The sequence below is a fragment of the Dipodomys spectabilis genome, unplaced genomic scaffold, assembly GCF_019054845.1.
Source record: "Dipodomys spectabilis isolate Male_0828 unplaced genomic scaffold, ASM1905484v1 ptg000096l, whole genome shotgun sequence".
Taxonomy (NCBI): domain Eukaryota; kingdom Metazoa; phylum Chordata; class Mammalia; order Rodentia; family Heteromyidae; genus Dipodomys; species Dipodomys spectabilis.
In genome coordinates this window covers 32,608,157-32,633,233 of record NW_024870773.1, presented here as the reverse complement: position 1 = coordinate 32,633,233, position 25,077 = coordinate 32,608,157, and the positions used below count along the sequence as shown (strand labels likewise).

At 37.6% G+C, this 25,077-nt stretch overlaps 1 protein-coding gene across 1 annotated transcript in view; it reads left to right on the top strand.

Moving 5' to 3' along the window:
• The first annotated feature begins 3,877 nt into the window (after positions 1–3,877).
• Potea (POTE ankyrin domain family member A) overlaps positions 3,878–25,077 on the top strand; it is a 35,840-nt gene continuing 14,640 nt past the window's right edge. The window contains exons 1-6 of the mRNA XM_042685904.1: positions 3,878–4,313; positions 10,991–11,328; positions 13,841–13,972; positions 14,252–14,425; positions 18,626–18,732; positions 21,022–21,159. Of these exons, the coding sequence (XP_042541838.1) occupies positions 3,878–4,313; positions 10,991–11,328; positions 13,841–13,972; positions 14,252–14,425; positions 18,626–18,732; positions 21,022–21,159 (1,325 nt within the window). The remainder of the gene's footprint in view (positions 4,314–10,990; positions 11,329–13,840; positions 13,973–14,251; positions 14,426–18,625; positions 18,733–21,021; positions 21,160–25,077) is intronic.

The following is a 25,077-nucleotide window of genomic DNA, read 5'->3' as shown; positions in this document are numbered from 1 at the left end:
CTGTCAGGTTTAGTAACCTATCAGCCAACTGCCTGCTCCTGCTTCCAGGGATTCAGGCATGCCCATCACCTGGGAGGGAGGGGCTTCACCTTCCCCCACCATGCAGACAAGATGCCAGACTCTACTATCTACCATGTGGCCAAGATGGCACTGGTCAGACCCAATTGCCCTTTTTCACCAACACACTCCAGATGAATTACAAAAACAGAATGAATGCAGGAAGATGTTGGTCCATGGGCAAGGAAAGGGGAATAAAACTTGTAGCTTCATAAGCAAACTATTGAAATTCTAGTATCTGAAAAATCAGAACTAACACACAGCGTTGGCCCATGTGTAGCAGGCCCCTGCCAGAACGCAGGAGAGCTGGAGAATCTAGCCACCATCTGCAATCTTCCCAATTGCTTGTGGCACAGCTAGAAATCCTTCTTTTTGCCATCTCCTCTTAGCAGAAGTAGGTCAACAAGCACAGAAAGGAGCTTATTGAAGAACAAAATGTTCTAAAGTTGAAGCCAGAGAAAATGAACAAAAGCACCAAAGTTCTACAGGAACTCAACTCTGAACTAGAAAAAAAGTCTTCCACTTTTACTGCTGGAGAAGGCAGCCACAGGAAGTGGAATAGAGGCGTTCCATCCAAAGGAAGCCAGCCATGTGTGACATACTCCATTTACAATTCTCTGGAATGTCCGAAAGTCAAGATGGTCCCACCAGTTACAACAGGCCAATGAAGAGAGGGCATGGCTACAGGAGATTTACATATTGAAAGAGGATAAGAAGCATGGTATGAATCAAGTATAGAAACTGACAGGACCCAAGTGCTTCAGGGCAGGTTAAACCCAAATGGTCTCTGAGGAGTTTCTAGAGTCTCAGTAGTAAATGATAGCCAGGAAACAGCAGAATCAGCTGCCAGCCTGGCTGAGACTCCTGGTTCTCTCTAGAGGAAACAATAACTAAAGAAAATAAGATGAAGACTTCTGACTCAACTTCACAATCAAGAAAGACATAGGAAACCAAGAAATTATGCTGGCCTTTTTTCAGGGAAGCTCAAGTCTTGGGTGATACAGAGAGGACATGGCTCGGTTTGCAGATTAGAGAGAAAAAGTCACACCAACTTGAGGACTGTTTTAGAGATCTTCCAAAAATCAACCAGATGAAGTAGGTAAAATTCCTTAGATAATGACATTGCCATGGTCCAGTCTTTTTGATTCTCTCCCACAGAAGTGTTTTCCTTCTTCAGTAAACATTTTTGCTTATTGCTTACCCAACACCTTCATTCTTCCACCCTTCCAGGACAATAAATTATTGTTCACACCACCTGACAATAGTTGTTTGTAGCTCATGGTATCCCAGAGACTGGTATGGAGTTCAAACCTTCTATCAGGGCTGAGCTGTGCAGTGGAAGGGCAGAATTTTAGATTATAGGACTCAGGTATAAGTCAGTCAAAAGTGGAGATTGAGGGCTGTGGGCTGCCTGATAGTCTTTCTGAGAGGAATATTCATCAGGGGCAGGCTAGGTGCCATTGCTTTGGAAAGCTGACTGTGCCAGAGATGAAGAGGCAGGACTTCTGTGTGCTCACTAGGGGTCAGTCAGTACTCAGTTTTAATGGATGGTGGTTTCATCTTGGAGAGTGGCAGGGGAGAAACACATAACCCAAACACTTGGAACCCAAAATGGTAGTCCTCCAGACATATGGCAGTGAAGTAGCCCCAAATGATCCACACAACTGCCCAGGCTGTAAGGCAGGAGTATGCCAGTTCTCCACAACTCTACCCTCATTTGCTGTTAGAGAGAACTGCATACTGTTGAGAAATTTTGAATCAGAGGCATTTATCTTTTTATAAATTTCATTACTCTTTGTTTAGAACCAAAAATAGTTATTTTTCATATTGGTACTATAGTTTGAATCTGAAATGCCCCCCAAAAGTCCTCTGCTGAGGATTTATCCTTCATTAAAAATGATTAATTCAGGTATTTTGGTTACATTAGCAGAAATATGACCAGCTAAATAATTGTGCAAAGTTATTAAGTTTTTAACTAGTTGTACAAATGAGTTGCCATTCAAAACAGTAGTTTATAAATACAGTGTTATCTTGATCAATATCACCCCTTTCAACATTCTGACCTACCTCTCTTAACCCACCTCTTCCTTCCCTTTCCTTAATTTTGTGGGATATGCATTGAATTTTTTTGTTTGCAAGTCCCAGGGCCTGGGTGCTGTTCCTAAGCTTCTTTGTGCTCAAGGCTAGCACTCTACCACTTGAGTCACAGCACTACTTCTGCCTTTTTCTGAGTAGTTTATTGGATGTAGATAAAGAGTTTCACAGACTTTCCTGCCTGGGCAGGCTGCAAACCATGACCCACAGCCTCCTAAATAGCTAGGATTACAGGCATGAGCCACTCGGGCCAGCTATGAATTTGATTTTTGACGGTATTCTTTCTCCCTTCTTCTCTTCCTTTGTCTCCTCCATGCCCTGGCCCCACTTCCCCCTCTGAAAATCCTTATATTTTTCATTTGAATTTTTTTCCCAGTCCTGTCACTTAAACTCTGGACCTGGGCTCTGTCCCTGAGCTTCTTTTGCTCAAGGCTAGCACTCTCCCACTTGAGCCACAGTGCCACTTATGGCTTTTTCAGAGTAGTTTATTGGAGATAAGAGCCTCATGGATTTTCCTGCCCAGGCTGGCTATGAGCTGTCATCTGCAGATCTCAGCTTCCTGACTAGTTAGGATTACAGGTGTGAGCCACTGGCGCCCACCTCTTTGAATATTTTATCTACAACTTATTTTTCATTTTCTATATATAAAGCCCAAAATAATGTAAGCCACTATAAATAACAATAATTTTGTTTATTCCAATTCCTAAATTTTTATTTCCTTTTTCTCAATGCAAGTATAGAGTTAAATAAAATTGAGAAGAGTATGTTTTGTGAAATTACAAAGAAAAGCACACGTTTTCAGTAAGTTACATAGATGTTCAGCATTCACTTTTCTGGCAGTATCTTTTCCTAGCAGATTAGGTTTCTGAGACCTCAAATATCAAACATTCTCTGGGTCAAAGAACTGGCTTTAGATTTTCTGTGTCCTCTACTCAGGATCTCATGAGACTGAAGTAAAACTTTCACCTGGCTGCATTTTTATTGGGATCCTTGATGGTAGAGAATCTAATTCCAAGCTCATTCAGTTTCTTAGTGCACCTTGTGCAATGGAGTTTTCAGTTTGTTGTTATTTCAGTTAACTCTTAAAATTATTAATAGATTAAAGAAGAAGCAGGTGAGTCCTGGGTTAGCTGGTTCTCTTAGCTTTTGTGACCCACTCGTTTTCTTGTTTTCATAAACGAGTTGTAGACCAATTGGTACAAATCTCTGGCATGGTAAGTAAAAGTAGTTTATGCCTACATACATCTTTTATACCAATTTCTCTGGACTATGGTGTTATAATTTTTTGCCTTCCAATGAAAAGCAGACTTAAGCACAAGAGTTTCAGATTGAGAAAGAGATGATCAAGGAGCAATGCAATTATAAGCATTGGAAACCAAGCAGAAAATTTAAGATTGAATTCTGTAATAATTCATTCCAACTCATGTAAAAATTTTGTATATTTCTTTTTTATTGTTGAGTGCTTTTATGTGCTGTTTGAAAATATCTCCAAATGGCACAGCAATGTAAGTCTGACCATGCATTCACACACTAAATAGCATCAACTACAATGAAAACAATACTTCCTCAAGGAAACAATGAGGTTAGTGACAGGTTGTGTCAAAACATTTTTAAAGGAATCCAGAGGAAGCTGGCAAAGGAGATGCTGGGGGCTAAACAAGCTCTTGCATAGAAAGCAGTTTTAGTGTGCAAGTGAAAAGTCTAAGGCTAGACAATCATACCAAGTATGCCATCATGGTATAGAGAGTTTGGCCAGAGAGGCAGCTTGGTTAAGGAGACAGATTCGAGCACGTGCTGGTTTCTGTGGTGGTGTCACCAGTGGCTGCTGCAGCAGCCTCCATACCAAGAGAGAGAGCATGGGCAAAGGCACCAGAGGTGGTGTGCAAGCAGATTCTACTCACCACCAGCAAGAACTGAAGGAACAGAAAATGCCATGTTGCTGACCACAGACAGTCGCAGACTGTGTATGATCCAGAAACCAAGGGAAAAGCATGAGGACCACACAAGATATGGTGGGAAGGTAACCCCTCCCCTCCCCCAACTGTACACTGACAAAGACCTGGCCAGAGCAGCTAGCACCATTAACTCAGGCCTTCGAAAGGAGCCATTCAACAGGTCAAAAGATCCTGATCTGCAAGGCTCAGCACCACCCCAGCAGAAAGGTGTGCTTCCAAGGCAGAGAAAACTCTGCTCATGGAGGAGTGACTTTTTCCACTGGGTAAACAGAGCCGGAGGCTGCCCCACCCCACTGTAACTTGGGCAGCAGACTGAGCTGCTGGAAGGGAAAAGAAAAACAATTGGAATCTCAGTAAACATAAATTCTGTGAAAACAGGGGTAAATTGTAACCCTTCTGTACTGTATTTTCACAATTAAAAAAAAAACACATAAATTCTGAGAATGTCTCCAGGCTGGGCTCTGTGAGTGTTTCAGGAGCTAGCCCATCAGGGAAAAGCTATGGCTTGCTCACAGGCCTCAATGCTACCCACAACCTAGCCCCATCACAGCAACTCCAAGCTAGAGGAAACAGCCATCTCCTTCTTTTGTGACATTCAAAGCAGATCACCCTCCTACTGAACTAGCCTGGGAGGAGGGTCATAAAGTCCCTGGTAAGGCAGAGGTTCTTTCTGCCTGTTCAAACTGATTTAAGAAACCGATCAAGCCACAGGAAAACCAAACACCTCAAACAAACTAGAGACTCCATCAAGAGACTGGGGAGACACAAATCCCCCATCCCCCCAAAAAAAAAAATCAAAGAACTCTTTTTTCTAATTTTAAAATTTTTTTCTTTAAAAATTGTTTTCTATTTGTTTCATCATTTTCTACTTTTTAAAAAATTCTCTTTTAACTTTTTCCCTTTGGTCCTTTTTGTTTCTTAATTGTAGGCATTATCCTTCATTGTGTACATACTTAATTCAGACATCAGTCACTCAATTCACAAACTCTCAGCCTTAACTCCTTTAATTGTAGCATTATTTCTTTATACTTGTATAAGTTTTTAAGTTTCATTTTAAATTTTTTATTTTTCACTTTTCCTTTTTCTTTATCTCTCTTCTCCTTTCCTTCTATCCCTCTGCTTGCTCTGAATTTAGGTCTTGGTTATATTCCCTCTCTCCTTTTCCCTCCCTACATTCCTCTAATCTTATTTATCTCCCTAAACTTATTAATTTCTGGTCTGCTGACTCCATCTTTGAAGTTTTTAGTCCATTGATCCCTAGCTGTTGTTGGACTACGTTGTATCTGTAGAACTAGATTGTATTTGTACTCATTTTAACTGAGTCAAACAGTCTGGGCAACTGCAGAGCTATGGTTGATGATTGCCTTAAAATAGTGTTCTAGCATGGAATTGGTATTGCTTTCATACCCAAATGGGCAGGACAAGCTGGAGAAACACAAGAAAAATGGCAAGTCCAGGTATTTCAACTCCCACTCATGATAATCAGGCCACAGAGCAGTTTATGAATAATCCAGAGAGAGTTCCCAAAATGCTCTACAAATACCACTGGTAAATGTGTTGAATGAAAAGACTGAAAGCCTGTAAAGGACTCTGTGTGCGTATGATAGGGAAATCTGTGAATGTGATGAGGCTAACTAAAGATTAATACAGGAATTTCTTGAGTGTGAGGAGGCTAACCAAAGATTCATAGAGCAATTGTGTGAGTGGGATGGGAATAAACAAAGATTAATAGAGGCATTCATGGAATCTACAAAGAGAAAGCTGGAGGAATCCAGGGAGGACACAAAGAGAATGCTGAATGAAGCCCAACAGAAGGGAAGGGAGTCCAATGAAACCAAAATTAATCAACTAAAGGATTTGAGAATAAAACAAAACCAAATTAAGGAAGAAGTCCATTCAAGATCTAAAACAAAGCTCCAACAAAAAATTTGAAGCCATCAAAGCTGACCAATTGGAAGGAAAGGAAATAAAAAACAAAGAAAGTCTTGAGAGTAGTTAAACCACGCAGAAGATCGAATCTCTGGGATTGAAGATAGCCTAGATTTTATGGAGTAAGAAGAGACAACTATTGAAGACAAATCAAAAAAATATGATAGATCTATTCAACATTTAGAAGACATCATCAAAAGACCTAATCTGAGGATAATGGGTGAACAGGAGCACCTAGAGGCAGAAGTTAATGGTCTAGGAACTTTATTTAATGGGATCCTAGCAGAGAATTTCCCAAACATTCAGAAAGATAGGCCTATTCAGATACAAGAAGCCTTTAAAACCTCAAATAGACAAAACCAGAACAGGACATCCCACTGTCACATTATAACCTGAACAGGATCAATTCAGACCAAGGAAAGGATCCTTAAAGCTGTCAAGGAGAAAAGATCAATCACCTATAAAGAGAAACCAATTAGAATAACTTCAGATTTCTCAACAGAGACAATTAAAGCAAGAAGAGCCTGGAATTATGTATGCCATACTCTAAAGACTATCAACTATCAACCAAGAATATTGTATCTAGATAAACTCTCCTTCAAATAAAAATCTTTTATAGTAAAGAAAAACTGAAACAAAATATCTCCACCAAATCAGCCCTACAAAAGATACTTAAAGATGTCCTACACATAGAAAAACAACAAGAGCACAATAAAGGCCAAGAAACAGCTCTCAAATAGAGAATCCAAGAATCATAGGAAGAATCCAGTTGGGACAGCCCCCCAAAAGGAGGATAACATGGCAGGAACTTCCAAACACCTTTCAGTCCTAACTCTCAATATTAGTGGACTTAGGTCCCTGATTAAGCGACATAGACTGTCTAGTGTGGATCACAAAGCAAGACCTTCTATCTGCTGCCTTTAAGAGACACACTTTGCTCACAAAAACAAACATTCTGAAAGTGGAAGTCTGGAATAAAATCTACCAAGCAAATGGCCCCCATAAACAGGCAGGAGTTGCAATCCTAATATCAGATAAAATAGACCTTAAATTAAAATTAGAAGAGATACAGAAGGTCATTACATACTAATTAAGGGATCCTTCCTTCAGGAGGATATTACATTCTAAGTATCTATTCACCAAATAATGAAGCATCCAAATTTATCCAAGAAACACTACTTTCCCTCAAATCTCACATAGATCCAAAGACATTAATTGTTGGGGACTTTAACACACCACTATCCCCACTAGATAGATCAACCTAGCAAAAACTCAGCAGAGAAAACTTAGATCTAAACTACTACATAGAACAACTAGACAGACATCTACTGAATATTTCACCCAGCAGCATCAGAATACATGTTCTTCTCAGGAGCACACAGAACATTCTCCAATAGACCACATTTTAGGTCATAAAGCAAATTTATCCAAATTCAGAAACATTGAAATTATGTCCTGAAGTCTCTCATACCACAAGGGAATAAAATTAGAATTCAACATAAAAACCACCCAAGACAATCCTGTAACACATGGAGGCTGTTGAACCATCAGTGGCTCATGGAAACTATTAGAAAGGAAATTCAACTGTTTATGAAATTTAACAAAAATGAACACACAAATAACCAGCTCTTCTGGAGCACCACAAATGCAGTACTCAGAGACAAGTTTATAGCTGTGAGTTCCTACATTAACAAATTGGAGAGCTCTGAAACCAATTTAATGAGTCACCTGAAACTCCTTGAAAAAGAGCAACAAGCTAAACCCCAATCCAGTAGACAGAAACAAATAATTAAAATTAAATCAGAATTAAATGAATTAGAATCCAAACAAAAACTATAGAAAGAATCAACAAAACTAAGAGTTGGTTCTTCAAAAAAATTAACAAAACTGACAGACTATTAGAAAATCTCATTAGAAAAAGAAGAGAACACACTCAAACTCAGAGATGAGAATGGAAATATCACCACAGAAACAACCAAGATTCAGAACATATAAGGGAATACATCTCAAACTTTTATGCCAATATGTTTGAGAATCTGAAGAAATGGATGATTTTCTAGCAAATATTCACATGACAAAACTAAACCAAGATGATTTAAACCAACTTAACAGACCCATATAAGCATCAAAATAGAAACAGCAATAAGAGATCTTCCACCCAAGAAAACCCCAGGACCAGATGGATTTACAGCAGAATTCTACAAGGGCTTCAAAGCAGAACTCACAGCAATACTCCTCCAATTCTTCGGTGAGATTGAAAGTGAAAGTTCACTACCAAACTCTTTCTATGAAGCCATCATAACCCTCATCCTCAAACCAGGCAGTGACTCTCCAAAGAAAGAGAACTATAGACCCATTTCTTTGATGAACATCAATGCAAAATTTCTCAACAAAATTTTGACCAATCGACTTGAAGAATTCATCAAAAAATCATACACCATGATCAAACAGGATTCATTTCAGAGATGCAAAGCTGGTTCAATATATGCAAATCAATCAAATATAAGTCACCACATCAACAAGAGCAAGGATAAGAACCACATTGTTATCTCAATAGATGCAGAAAAAGCATATGACAAGATCCAACACCCCTTTATGATGAAGGCTCTGAGAATCCATGCAACATTCCTCAATATAATAAAGGTTGTGTATGACAAGCCTACAGCTAGCATTATACTTAATGGCAAAAAGCTAAAGCCATTTCCTCTAAATTCAGGAATGAGACAAGGATGTCCACTCTCTCCACTTCTCTTCAATTTATTATTAGAATGCCTAGCTACAGCAATAAAAAAAGATGCAAACATAAAAGGAATCCAAATAGGGAAAGATGAAATAAAATTCTTCCTCTTTCCAGATGGCATGATCTTGTATTTAAAGAATCCCATGAACTCCACTCCCAAATTACTAGAGCTGATTCAAAATTTTGGCAAAGTAGCAGGGTATAAAATTAACCCTCAAAAGTCAATGGCTTTTCTGTATACCAACAACGAGAAGAGCATGGCTGAAATCAGGAAAAACTCCCCTTCAAATAATCCCACAAAAAATAGAATACCTAGGAATTAACTAAAGAAGTAGAGGACTTCTATGATGAAAATTTCAATAACCTGAAAAAGGAAATTAAAGCAGAACTAAGCAAGTGGAAAAACCTCCCATGCTCCTGGATTGGAAGGAATAACATCGTGAAAATGGCAATACTGCCAAAGGCTATCTACAAATTCAATGCAATACCCATCATTATCCTATCCTCATTCTTCGAGGAAATAGAAGAAGCAATCCAAAAATTCATATGGAACAATAAAGACCCTGAATAGCAAAAGCAATCATTAGCAGAAAGAACAATGGTGGAGGAATATCAATACCACTTGGAGTCAGTTTGCTGAATATTATGACTCAGCAGTGTGAGGATCCTGTGCAAAGAAAGAGCAAAGTTTTTTGGAGCATGGAACTGGGAAAGAAATTAGGAGAGCAAAGGAGAATGCAAACAAAACAAGGAAGTAAAAAGAGGCAGTAGACACTACTCCAAGAGTAGGCCTAGGTGCTGGGAATATGGCTTAGTGGTAGAGTGCTTGCCTAGCATGCATGAAGCCCTGGGTTTGATTCCTCAGTACCACGTGCACAGAAAAAGTCAGAAGTGGTGCTGTGGCTCAAGTGGTAGAGTTTTAGCCTTGAGCAATAGAAGCTCAAGGACAGTGCCCAGGCCCTGAGTTCAAGCCCCAGGACTGGCAAAAAAAAAAAAAAAAAAAAAAAGAGTGGGTCTATAGTGTTGTAAATGTTACTGTACTGGGTTAAGGCATTGCTACTACTAGAGCCTACCAGCTTCTGAGGAAGAACACAACAAGTTGTTCCCATGTGAAGATCATTTTACTTAGGCTGGGGTGCTGAGATTCAGAATGACACTTAGACATTTTAATTTAATGAGAAAAAATGAAGAAGTAAATGGATAATTTAAAAAAATCTAAATACTGTTCCACATATACACCACAGTTAATTGTATATTCATTATAGATGTAAGAGAATATAATAAAGGTAAACATAAAGAAAAAGCCGGCCAACGGGAATGGTAGGAGGCATGCTTGAATGCACAGGTGGACGTAGTCTTCCCAGCCCTGGGATGTGTAAGGCGAATGATAAGTAAATGGCTTATGGACAAATTTGAGGATCCAAGAGAACATTTTTGATATCAAAGCCTGCAGCACCCTCAGATACGGGGTTGTGTATAAAGATTTTTTTTTTCTTTTTGCACAGAAACCTGTCTGCCTTTAGCAAAGAATCCAGACATTCATTGCATTCCCACTGATACTTGACATTGGAATTGGATGAATATCTGCTCAGGAAGTAAAATTTGAAAGGCATGTCCTGCACATCTGCAGTGATCATCTTGACCACAGGTTATCATTCCTGTTAAAGGGACATACACATGTGCCCAAGCCCATTTTGTTCACTAATGTTACTTGAGAACGAGTATTTTCCCTTGTCAGACATGAAATCCCCAACTACTCTGTTGGGAGGGACTGTGTGGAATAGTTGGATAGCTCACTTGAAAGCCCTAGCATTGCCTTTGGGAGGTAGAGACAAGCCCAGGGGGAAGGAGAGGCCTGTGAGCTGGGGAGCTTCTACCATGAAGATCTTAGGATGAGGGAAGAGGTTCCAGGCATCCTGACTTCCTCCACATGTCCAGAAGGACGTTGTAGTCAAGGGAACACAGGTCTACTGAAGAACTGAGATTTAACAAGCAGGCTCTACATGTGCAGGCAAAGCCCTCTTGTTTTCCAGTTTCCACGTGGCATGAACACGCTCACTCATGCACGCACGCACGCACGCACGCACGCATCTGTGCTTATCATCATTGCTTGGCAACGAGGACCTTTCCTCCAGTTGACCAGTGGACTTGCCTTCTTGGCCAACTGTGGAGACTTGGTTGACTCACTTACAAAGTGCTGTGTTTGCTTCAGCAGGTGGCCACAGGGCAAGGGCGAGGGAGGAGGCAGGGGAGGTTCAGGTGAGGCCACCAGCCACAGCCATGAAGACAAACTTCGTCTTGAGAAGTGAGCACCAGAATTGCTGTGGGTCCTCCGCCGGCCCGCGCAGGAGCGTCCTGTGCTGTGCCAGTGAGAACGCGAATGCCGAGAGCTTTGACTCTGCCAGATACCTCTCCAGATACAAAGCGTCAGGAAAGATCCACAAGGCTGCAAGCCAGGGCGACGTAGGCAAAGTGCAGAGGAAGCTCTTAGGTGGGAAAAACGACGTGAATGCCAGAGACAAGAAGAACAGGTCAGAGGGCCTGGGAGTGAGGGCAAGGCTCGGCCGCATGGGGGAACAGGAGGCCAGGGGAGGCTCGGAAGAGGAGAGCTCTGAGTTCACTGAGGATGCTGGGCTTTGTTTGTACCACAGGCTCCTCAGCCCTTGGGCCCTGCACACCTTGAGAAGGTCTAGGCGACAAGCCATTCTTCCGAGAAACACAACAGAAACAAAATGTTGGCTTATTTCTAAATCCACTAAAATAACCCCCCTCCAGTGTTCTGTGGTGGTTATTTAAAAGTAGTTTTGTTGCCTGATCAGGAACCAGTGAGTCTCTAATGAGGAGATCTCCAACGTAGAGGAGGCCTCTGTCTTGTCCTTGAGTATCCTAATTTAGTGATCTTGTCACAAGAAAGAATTTAAGGACACATAGAGACAGAGACCAAGAAAAGCATTATTAGTATAGCAAAGGCAAGACAGTACACAACCCAGATACGAGGGTGGTCACATCTAACATGTGCAATGATATCAGGTATTTATGGTGAAAATGTAGCTGTGTGATTTTACTCCATTTCACTTCAGTATAGTATCCTCTCTCTCCCCCACCCCATATATATTCTTTCTTTACTTTAACTGCAGTTAATACAATTAGTCTGTTTATTTTTTAGTAATTCAACCCATTCATTAAATTTTGGAACCTTATTATTAAGGCACCCCTTCAAGAAAAGTGTAGATACACATTGTTTTAGACAAAAGTTAATTCTTGAGATAAGTTTCTTTTCAGTTTCCCTTTTTTTTTTTTTGGTCTGGTCCTGGGGCTTGAACTCAAAGCCTGGGCACAGTCTCTGAGCTTTTTTGATCAAGGCTAGGGCTCTATCAGTTGAACTGTAACTACACTTTCATCTTTTTGGTAATTAATTGGAGATCAGTGTCTCATGTACTTTAGTGTCCAGGCCATGCTTCCCACCACAGTCTTCTGAGCAACTAGGACTACAGCTAGGTCTTTTTTTTAAAAAAACAAGTTTAATGCTAAAGGAAATACTTTTACCTAGTGTTTGTTTTTTCAAATAAATTTATTTAAGATTTTCCTTTCAGCCACATCCCAAGCATACGAATTATTTTAGCAAGAGGATAAGGTGAAAGAAGAAAACTATTTTCTCCTTTAAAAAATATTTTTTTTGTAAAAATTACAACTTGTAAGGACATGTAAAAGCAAAAATACTTAAGCAACTTTAAGCAGTTCCTGAATTCTTGTCTGCTGTTTTTCCCTCTCTATCCTATGTCAATATTGTCTATTTTCCCTTAACTATCTTTTGTCTATATTGCTAACACAAAGAATATGCAGAATTTTATCATTTTAAACAATAAAAATCATTATATTATTGCAAATAACTACTTAATGGACAAATATTTTCCATGATATATCAATTTCAGAGCTAAAAATTTATCATATGTAATCTAATATCCATTTTAGATCACTATGTATATATATTATATATACCCCTATACATATTCTTTACTTAGGAATTTTTGAAATGAATGATGGTTCGATGTTTTTCTCTTTGATTGAAAAAAAATTCACACCAACAAAATTCACACTAAGTTATCTGAGAGTGCCATTTTTACTTCTCAGTAGATTTCCCTTACTGCCAATGGGCTGCTTCTTTCATGAGCTAGTTCTGAAAAGTAATTTAGTGACTTCTGGATCAGCAAACAATTTTGGTAGGAGGATTTGTTGACAACCTTGGAGTTCCTAAAGACATTTTCTTAGCAGACTTCTGCTGGTAGATGATAATAAAATTGACTGGTCCTTTTCTTCTCAAGCTATGAACCTCTTTTCAAGTTTATCCTAGCATCAGGCAGACTACAATGAACAACATCATTTTATGAGTGATCCAAATATTTGATATGCGAACAGGGAAATAAAACAATGAAACTGTTCGTACAATTAAACTATTATCTGTGAGAAAAAGCATCTTACGCTGGGCACCACTGAAGTGGGAAGATCTTGAGACCAAGGCCAAATGGAGACCAAGACCAATTGCAAATATCTTGACTTATAAAACTTAGATTTATCAAAATATATAGTCCTTGAAAACTTATCTACAGAATAAATATTATTGTGTTATTTCATTTAAGAAAGAGGTTACGTTTGTTAGTGGAATAGTAATAATTATAATTTCTAATAAGTAATGAGCAGACATGTGTACAGTGTTGTAACTATTCTGCCTAAATTCTCACTGAGGAATCACTGTGTGTGATGGTCTGTATTAAACTACTCTTCATTACATAAATGAGAAATCTCTAGGTTATTGATTTCATAGATAGGCTAAGCAATAACAAGTTGATAATAGAGTTTAAAATAGGATCCAAATATCATATCTAAAGCCTATACTTCATTTTGTAAAAAGAAATTCACCCCTGCAAGGAATTGTGGTTATAGATCCATTTGCTTAAAAATATTAAAACAAATGCAATCAAATAACCTAATCTTTCTTCTGAAAAATTAATTACATGCTATTTAATGTTTAAAACTACCTATATAATTTGGCTATTCTCTTTCATAGAATTTCTCATTTCACAGGACTGCTCTGCATTATGCATGTGCTTATGGGCATCCAAATATTGTGGTTCTTCTCATAGAAAAGAAGTGTGAGGTTAATATTCGAGACAGTGACAACAGCACAGCTCTGATTAAGGTAACTAGTGGTAAACCATTTCATCAGGACATGGATTTGATTTAAGTAGTTAAAAGTAATAGCTAGAAATGGTTCTTTATACCTGTAATGCCAACATTTTGGAAACTGAGGCAAGAGCATCTTTATTTTTGGCTGTCTCAATGTCTCTCTTCCCTGATAAAAACGCATAAAATGAAAACAAATTGACCACATTGAAAAACAACTAATTGATGTAATCTGTGGAATGTTTACCTTGAATGCCTGGAATTGATGAGTTGTCTCTTGCTGTGATACCAACAGGCCTCACAATGTCAGCATGAGGAATGTGTGACTCTCCTACTCAAATATGGTGCTGATCCAAATGTGAGGGATGCCAGCGGCAACACTGCCATCCATTATACCATCTACACTGACAATGTGCCAATAGCTGCCAAACTGCTTGCATACAATGCAAGTATTGAATTGCAAACCAAGGTAGGGTAAACCTAACTTATTTCCCACATATGGAAGCTAAAAGTGAAAGAAAATGTTTAAAGAATTCAGTCTTCAAAGAGTTTATTTCAAATGATGATACTGTCATAGAAGTTTCAGAGTGTGCAGGTAAAATTTTACTTGGAAATGAGCTTTTTCTTCCTAGTCAAACAAAATAATTTGGAAACTTTGTTGCTGTTGAAAAGTTTTGTCAAAGTGAATTTTCTCTTGGAGGTGAGACTGAAGCATAAAAACTTGTAGAGAGAAAGCAATTACAAATTACACAGGCTGATTTGAAAGTACGTAATTGAGGGAAAATACCCCAAACAGTTTTTATTTAAATTCTTTCAAAAATTTTATGTGTTAGAAAAGATGCGGCTCAATTTGGGGATAGTATTTCTTAATTTGGTAAAGAAAATTATGTTGAAGTTACAAAGTTGCCTAGAGATGAAATTATGTAGAATCTGAAGAATTCTAAATCGAAGTGAGTAGATGCTGACTATTTGGAAACCAGAAGGAAAGATCAAAGGTTTCTCTTTCATATTATCCTTTTCTGGTAGGAATAGCTACTTATACAGTTGTTTAAAGTGTGTTCTTAAAAATATAGTCGAGCTGGGAAGGTGGCTAAGTGGTAGAGCGCTTGCCTTGCATGCATGAGGCCCTGGGTTCAATTCCTCAGCACCACATAAGCAAAAAGAAAAAAAAAGCCGGAAGTGGTGCTGTAGCTCAAGTGGTAGAGTGCTAGCCTTGAGCTGAAGAGCTGAGGGACAGCGCCCAGGCCCAGAGTTCAGGCCCCATGACCGGACCAAATATCTATATCTATATATTTATATATATCTATATATATTTATAATCATATATAAATATGTATATATTTATATATATATCTATATATTTATATACATATATAGATATAGATATATAGATAGATAGATAGTTGAAGAGGTGAGAATTACTCTGTTCTTTTGGAAAATGAAATCAAGTTGTAATTTGAATTTCTTGGTCCATTACTAGTTATTTTCCCTAAGTGGAGAACTTAAATGTCATGCTCACCAAGCAACGGTGAATTTTCATTTTCTCCTTTTGTCCAAATTGTCAAGTGAGGAAGGTTTGGCTCTGTGGATGAGGCATGAGACTGAAATGATTTTATTGTTTTGTGTGCTGGTCCTGGGGCTTGAACTCAGTGTCTGGACACTGTCCCTGAGATGTTTTAATCCCTTAAGGCTTGTACTCTACCACTTGAGTCACAGCCCCACTTCTGACCTTTTCTTTTGGTTGTTTAGTGGAGTTAAGAATGTCACTGACTTTCCTGCCTGAATTGTTTTCAAACTGTAATTCTCAGATCTCATCCTCCTGAGTAGCTAGGATTACAGGTATGAACCACCAGCACTTGGAGGGAGGAGGGGGTACCAATGTTCGACAAGGATTGTACTCCCTTCCTTATGTAACTGTAACTCCTCTGTATATCACTTTACCATAAAATATAGATAAATAGTTTTTTTAAAAATTAAAAAGCCTAATGCCTTTGTGTATGCTGTTTGTGCCCTGAAATAAATTCCCTATCATGATGTTTGGGTACCATACATTTTACACATGTACTGCACTATGTAGGTTCTGCATACTGTATTTTTATATGCGTGGACATTTATCAGTTCTTTCATAAATATTAGCAGTATTGTAGCTGGGTGGAAAATCTCAGCAATTTTGCATTTTCATATCTCTAATAAAACATTTTGGTGTCAGATAAAAGAACTAGTTTTTATCAGTAATCTCAGGTATTCTTTGAATTTACAAATTAATAGTGGGTAATTAAAGAGATATTAATAAGTATTGGAAAAGTAGTTGTCTTGAAGTAATTATCTTGAGTCTTTAAAAAAAGTTTTATGGTCTGATACTCTTTGTAAAACATGATATTAACAAAAGGAACGATTTCACATACAAATCCTTCCATTATCCCTAACCATATGGGATCACACAAGAGCATAAAATCCCACTAAATGTGGCCTATTGTTGAGAACATAGTTTGCTTCCATAAACAATCTCCATTTAAATGTCTGGAGGCTTCAGCATAAATCTGGACTTTGTATTTCCATAGCCTTAGTAGGTTAATCATAGGTAGATTCTCAGGGCCAGTGACTCAGTTTTAGTTTCTCTGTAAAATTATTCATATTCATTAGCATAAAATTTTTACTGATAAACTGCTTCAGTTTTATTTCTCACATAGATTTTTTCTGAAAAATAAAACCTTGGTGACTAACCTGGAACTAGAAGAAAAATGACCTCACAGAATTTTCAAGGTCATAGAATTATCTATATAAAATGAGGATAAACTTTTGTTGAGATATCCAACAGACATGAAAAATCTTTAGTAAATATGTTAGGTGGTATGCAAATGTATACAAAGGGTTTAACTGAAATATGGCAGATTCAAGGGAAAATTCAATTATAATTCCTTAAAATGGCAAATTCAAATTTTAGGAAAATAAATCACCAGGAAGCAGGTATTCAAAATGATGGAGTCAAGGGTAACAAGTAGATGAATGAAGAGGAGAAGGGGGAGTGAAATGTAGTCAGGAGTCCAATACATATCTCAGAGAGTGAGGGAAGGGTAGGGATAGGAGGGATGGGTGAGAATGTTGGAAGGGATGACATTAAGATTCATTGTATTCATAAACTGATTTGTTCAATGGCAACTCCTTTGTACAACTACTTAAAGAGAGTAATAAAAATGTCAACGTCCATTTGAATACTATGTCTTTTAACTTCAATCCAATTTCCTTAGTGACCTGTGGGAAGAAGCAGAACCTAGCATGGGAATCTGAGTCATGCCACTATAAAAATAAGAGTCTTATGGAAAGTTTTTTTTCACTGTGTCCATTAAACAACACATCTTAAAAAGGGTATTTTTGCTGTAAAAGTGTCGTCAGATATAATCAAGAACTCTAATAACAACAGATGCTGGAGGGGATGTGGACAGAAGGGAACCTTACTGCATTGTTGGTGGGAGTGTAAACTTGTTCAACCACTTTGGAAAGCAGTATGGAGGTTCCTCAAAAGACTCCACATAGAGCTCCCCTATGACCTGGCAATCCCACTTTTGGGCATTTACCCAAATGATCACAAACAAGACCATACTAAAGCTACCAGCATGACTATGTTTATTGCAGCATTATTTACCATAGGTAAGATATGGGACCAACCCAGATGCCCCTCAGTAGATGAATGGATCAAGAAAATGTGGTATACATACACAATGGAATTCTATGCCTCCATCAGAAAGAATGTCATTGCCCCATTTGTTAGGAAATGTTCAGACTTGGAAAAAATTATATTAAGTGAAGTAAGCCAGGCCCAAAGAAACATAGGTCCCATGGTTTCCCTTATTTGCAATAACTAGTATATGCCTGAGTCAAGAAGAAAAGGTCAGATAAGTTGATGTTAGGGGAATGAACCCCAAGATAAGTATTCAAATGTTTTTTTGTTTTTTGTTTTCCTTTCATGCAATCATTTCTAACATATTTATAAGATGATTTCTTTGTTGCTTTGTATGTCCCTCCTCCACAGTATAACCCATACTTTCACTCTTTTTGATGTTGGTATAATTTGTGGAGGGGAAGGGAAAAAAAATCATTTAACTAGGGATACAGGTGGACCCATTGCAACAATGAGATGTACAAATTTTTATATCAAAAAACGAATTTAACAACTTTGGTGGGGAGTGGGGGAGAGGATCAGGTGAGAGGAGGGGAGGAGTATGGGAAGGGATGGAAAGGGGAAACAATGAGGAGGCAACAATGCTTGATAAGAAATGTACTTGTTATCTTGCCCATGTAATTGTAACTCTGCTGTATGGTATTCTCACAATAAAAAAAATGTGTCGTTGGGCAGAGACTAAGCAATATTATCACAATTTCTCTAATGGTAGGCTTAGAATGTACAGTTCTATAGTTCCCAAATATATGTTCATGAAATCTCTCTAAGGGGCATGGTACTTCAAGATGGGACATATTTTTGGAATATATACTGAGTAATTTTGTTCTAAACTGATTGTGTTTATCTTGTACATGTTCAAGTTTGTGGCATTCAAAGAGAGGGGACGGTGTGTGTGAATGTGTATTTCCTCTCTATGTGTTTGTAGCTGATTAAGTGGAGAAATAAGGAATTTCATGTGTTATAACTTATTTTTGTTTTTGATTTCCACAGGATGGCTTCACACCACTTTTGCTTGCTCTAAAGGAAAACAAAGAGCAAATGGCAGAATTTTTAATAGAGAATAAAGCCAATATACATGCAGTTGATGAGCTGAATAGGTATAGTTATTTGTTCTATTTTCCAACAAAAGTTTCCTTTTGTCCTCATGTGGGAAACATTACTCAAATCAGAATTAGCACATTCATAGAAAGAATTTAGCTTAAACTTATTGGAGTATAATGTAGAATATTGGCACAAGTGGTCACTTAAGTAGGAAGTGTTGATTCAGATTGTCCCCAAGAAGAACAGTATATAGTAGGATTCATATTCCCTACTATTATTTGCTAGTCATTATTACTTGTAATCTGATTTTTATGGTCATATGATCTTATATAAAGATGTTTTATATCAATATAATTTTTTACTTAATTTCTTTTAAAAAAGTTATCTTTAGCTATGCAAAAGAGTTTCAATTCAAGATTATAGCTTATGAGTGCAAAGCATCTTGGTCAGTGTTACCCCTTCCATCAGTTTTTTCCCATCTGTCAAATCCTCACTCATCTCCTCAAGTTACCTGGTTCCATTTTCACTTATTTTTGTACATTGAATATTGTGATTATAGTGTGGATTTTAGTTTTAAGTTTTGAGGAAATATGAAATTCATAACCATTTTATAGTATTGTCACTTTTCATTTTTTTGTCCTGCTGGACCTTGAGCTTGACACAGGGCCTGGATGTGCCTTTGAGCTTTTATCTCCTCAAGGATGGTGCTCTGCCATTTAAGTCACAGTTCCACTTCCATCTTTTTGGTGGTTAATTGGAAATATGTGTTAAAGTGACTTTTGTGGCCAGGTTGATCTTGGATTGCAAGTCTTAGATCTCAGTCTGCAAAATAGCTAGGATTACAGGCCTGGGTCACAGTGCTTGTCTTTATTTGTCGTTTTATACTTTTTGCGGGGAGGAGGGGTCAGTTGTGGGGCTTGAACTCTGGGCTTGGGCTGTCCCTCAGCTCTTCAGCTCAAGGCAAGCACTCTGCCACTTGAGCGACAGTGCCACTTCCAGTTTTCTGGTGGTTTATTGGAGATAAGAGTCTCACGGAGTTTCTTGTCTGGGCTAGCTTTGAACTTTGATCCTCAGATCTCAGCCTCCTGAGTAGCTAGGATTACAGGTGTGAGCCACTGGCACCAAGCTTTTGTTATACTTCTTTAAGGTATACTGTATTAAGCAAAAAATATGTGTTAGAAGTCATTTTATCACTTTGAAGATTCTTCACTTGAGAGCAATTGCTTTCTTTGAAGAATATTAATATTAGCTTTTCCCAAAGTAACTATTAACTGCTACTTCAGAGATTTCCCCTTTATTTATATTGTTTGTTTTGTGAATAACAGTGTCTGAGGAAAACAATTTGAGGAGGACTCATGTATTCAGAGGTTGTCTGGTTTGTTTTCCCTGGGCCTGGGGTGATGTAGAATGCTCAGGAGGAACATGTGGTAGAGGAAGAGAGGAAGGTGCTCCTCTCCTGGACGTCAGGCAACAGAAAAGTGGAGGAAGAGTCTTAGCACAGTCCCCCTCCAATGACAACTTCCTTTAACTAAGTCTACTTCCCAACAGCTGGCTCATCTAAAACTATCCACTAAATTAACCAATCAATGAAGTTAATACACTCAGGTTAGTACTTGAATGTCCATAGGAGCATTTTGTAGAGCACTGTATCTTCAAGCCATGGTTTTTTTTTTTATAGGTTTAATTGCTATATACTGAGGAAACAACATATTTAATTTGATAAACCTTTCCTTTCATGAACATCAGTCCTAGGTGGGTTATAAAAAGAAGATTATAGTTTCACACAGTACTGGGTTTCACTCCTGAATTTCCAGGAACTTAAAAACACTTATTAGCAAATAATTTTTAATAGGATAGGAAGTATAATATCCCTGATTTGAGACTGTAAGTCATATGTATACAATTTAGACTTTTGACTACCACATTCTTAGAATTATTTTCATAGGAATAATTTTATTAATCATTCCAATAGCTTTTACTTATTCAACTTTTACCTACTTTACATAAGATGAGGGAATTAGCAGAGGACAAACTACTCATTTAGATCTTTACCTGCATTAGACACGTGACCCTAGAATTTATTTTCTATCAAAGCACATCAAATTAGGAAATCCACTAGGTAATACCCCAGTGGCACAAGAGATCCGATTGTTTTCTCCATTTAGCTTTGGAGATAACTGACAAAGGTGAATACTTGACATGTAAGATGCTGCAGTTGCTGGCATATGTAAATGATCAATTTTACACACAGGCATGATATTGAATTTATTAAGCATACTCAATAGTGTACTAAATAAGTGCATTGAAAGTACCTGAAGGTTAAATTTTACCTCCTGTTATTTTAGATCAACCCTCATGTATGCTGTCCAATGTGAATCAAAACATATGGTCAAGTTTCTTCTTCAGCAAGGCGTTGATGTCTTTTTAAAAGATGCTTTTGGATGGTCTGCATCATCTTATGCTCTTTATGGCCATTGTGAAGTGTAAGTGTTTGCATTAAAATACTAATATACTTTAAATTGAGGTTCAAAATAATTACAGGTATCACGTATTTATCCACTGATATGCCATAGTTTAGTTAAGGTAGTTCTGGAATAGTATCGAATGTTATTGGCCAGAAACCAAAAAAGACTAGAATAGGTACATGGAGCAATGTATGTAGAATTTTTATCCCAGGTTAACTTTGACAGTATAAGAGATGTATCTCTGGGTTCGTGTGTACTAGTAAAGTTTTATACTAATGATTTAGGAAATTTAAGACTTTATCCTTGATCCCAGCAGTCTACATTTTATATCAATTTAAATAATTAAGCCTGCATTATAAATAACATCATATTTATATATATATGTATTTTTTTTACTGAAAAATACTGTACAGAGGGGTTACAGTTACATAGGTAAGGTAATGAGTACATTTCCTATCAAGTATTGTTACCTCCTCCTTTGTTTTTCCCCTACTATCCCTTCTCTCCTAACCTCCCCAACTCTTCCCTCTACTCCGCCTGGAAGTTGTAAAGTTTGTTTTCAACATAGTGTCTTGTACATCTCATTGTTACAATGGGTCAACCTGTATCCTTATTTCAGCATTTTGTTATTTCCCTTCCCCTCCCCAAATTAGAAAAAAGTATATATAAGATATGGGGCACCAGAATCAAATACAGTGAAAACAGGGGTTATACTGTGAGGGAAGAACATAAAAGAGGAACAAAAAGATTACACAGTACACCATAAATACGTGAAAAACAATAGCAAGCAAGAAAAACCACTTGTGTCCCTATCTTGGGGTTCATTTCGAATAGTATCTTCTTATATGGTCATATGTACATAGCTTTTGATCTTTTCTGCTTGTCCTAGACATATACTAGTTATTGCAAATAAGGGAAACCATAGGACCTATGTTTCTTTCAATCTGGCTTAATTCACTTAATATAATTTTTTTCAAGTCTTTCCATTTCCTAACAAATGAGGCAATGTTATTCTTTCTGATGAAATTCCATTGCATATATATGCCACAATTTTTTGATCCATTCATCTACTATGGGACATCTGGGTTGGTTCCTTATCTTTACTATGGTGAATAATGCTGCGATAAACATAGTTGTGCTGGTAGCTTTAGTATGGTCTTGTTTGAGAGCATTTGGTTAAAAGTCCAAGAGTGGGATTACTGGGTCATAAGGGAGCTCTATGTGGAGTCTTTTGAGGAAACTTCATACTGCTTTCCAAAGTGGTTGGACAAGTTTACATTCTCACCAACAATTCAGTATTGTTCCCATTTGACCACATCCCCTCCAGAATCTCTGGTTATTAGATTTTTTTGATTATGGCCATTCAAACTGGGTTAGGTGGAAACTTAATGTTTTGATTTGCATGGCTACAGAAGTTGAACATTTCTTCATGTGTATATTGACCATTCTTATTTCCTCTTCAGAGAAGTCTAACTTTAAGACTTTATCCCACTTATTTATAGGGCAGTTGTTTTTTTGAGGATTTGTTGTTGGGGGATTTAAATTTTGAGAATATATATTCAGAATATATTCTGAATATATATTCAGAATTGTAACATCCTCCTGAATTAGAGATCCCTTAATTAGTATGTAGTGACCTTCTTTATCTCTTTTCTCTAATTTTAATTTGAAGTCTATTGTATCTGATATTAGGATTGCAACTCCTGCCTGTTTATGGGGGTCATTTGCTTGGTAGATTTTATTCCAGACTTTCACTTTCAGAATGTTTGTTTTTGTGGGCAATGTGTGTCTCTTGAAGGCAACAGATAGAAGGATCTTTCTTTTTGATTCAACTATTGGAGAGTTAAGTCCATTAATATTGAGAGTTAGGACCGAAAGGTATTTGGTATGTCCTGCTATGGTATCCACTTTCTTGGGGGCTGTGCCAACTGGGGTCTTCCTATAATTCTTGGATTCCCTGTTTCTTTGTTTTGGAAGGAGAGTTTTTTGAAGGAGAGTTTTTCTGGGTCAGTATTCTTGGTTGATAGTTGTTTGTCTTTAGGGGATGGCATGCATCATTCTAGGCTCTTCTTGATTAATTGTCTCTGCTGAGAAATCGGAAGTTATTGTAATTGGTTTTCCTTTATAGGTGATTGATCTTTTCTCCTTGACAGCTTTTAGGATCCTTTCCTTTGTCTGAATTGAAGCTGTGGGGATTATAATGTGACAGTAGGATGTCTTGTTCTGGTCTGATCTATTTGAGGTTCTAAAAGCTTCTGATATCTGAATAAGCCTATCTTTTTGTATGTTTGGGAAATTCTCTGCTAGGATCCTGTTAAATAAATTTCCTAGACCATTAACTCCTGTCTCTAAATCCTCCTTCATACCCATTATCCTCAGATTAAGTCTTCTGATGGTGTCTTTTAAATATGGAATAAATCTATAATTCTTGGATTTGTCTTCAATAGTTGTCTTTTCTTTCTCTATAATGTCTAGGCTGTCTTCAGTCCCAGAGATTCGATCTTCTGCATGGTCTAACCTACTGTCAAGACTTTGTACTTTGTTTTTTATTTCTTGTCCTTCTAATTGGTCAGCTTTGATGCCTTCAAATTGTTTGTTGGAGCTTTGTTTTAGATCTTTTTTTTTGTCAGTCATGGAGCTTGAACTCTGGGCCTGGGCACTGCCCTTGAGCTCTTCAGCTCAAGACAAGCAAGCACTCTACCACTTGAGCCACAGCACCACTTCATGTTTTAGATCTTGAATGGACTTCTTTACTTCCTTAATTTGGTGTTCAGTGTTCATTCTCAAATCCTTTAGTTGGTTAGTTTTGGTTTCATTGGACTCCCTTTCCTTCTGATAGGCTCTATTCAGCATTTTTGTGTCCTTTGTGTCCTCCCAGGATTCCTCTAGCTTTCTCTTTGTAGATTCCATGAATGGTTCCATTAATCTTTGTTTATTCTCATCTCACTCATGCAATTCCTCTATTAATCTTTGATTAGCTTTCTCATGCTCACGAAATTCCTGTATCAATCTTTGTCTATTCTTAGTCTGCTCATGCAATTCCTGTATTTATCGTTGATTAGCTTCCTTATGTTCACGAAATTACTGTATTAATCTTTGGTTAGACTCATCACTCTCATGCTTTTCCCTATCCTGCTCATGGTTTTCCCTATCACACTCACACAGAGTCCTTTGCAGGCTTTCAATCATTTCATTCAGCATGTTTACTAGTAGTGTTTGTAGAGCATTTTAGGAACTCTCCTCTGGATTATTCATTAGCTGCTCTGTCACTTGATTATCACGAGTGGGAGTTGAGATAACTTGATTTGCCATTTTTCTTGTGTTTCTCTGGCTTGTTCTGCTCATTTGGTATGAAATCCCAACCAATTTTGCGGTAGATCACTATTTGAAGGCAAGCATCAACTTGAACCCTGCAGTTGTACAGATTGTTTGACGCAGTCAAAATGAGCACAGATACAATCTAGTTCAACAGATACAATCTAGTTCAACAACAACCGACTATGGATGAATGGACTAAAAATGTCAAACAGGAGTCAGCTGACCAAAATTTAATAGGCTTAAGGAGAATTGTGGGGAAAAAATAAGATTAGAGGAATGTGGGGAGGGAAAAGAAGAGAAGAATTTTAACCAAGACCTAAATTCAGAGAGAGGAAACAGATGGAAGGAAAGGAGAAAAGAAAGAAACAAGGAAAAAATAACAATTAAAAATTAAAAACTGAAACACTTAAAAATTTTATAAGTTTAAGAATACTACTATTAATGGAATTAAGGATGAGAGTTTGTGAACTGAGTAATCAATTTCTGAATTAAGTATGCACACATTGAAAGATAAGGTCTAATAATAAAAAGATGAGTATATATCTGGCAATGAGCACATCAATGAAGTCTCACATAAAAAAAAATCCACTTCTGCACCAGAATCTCTTGTTTGTATTT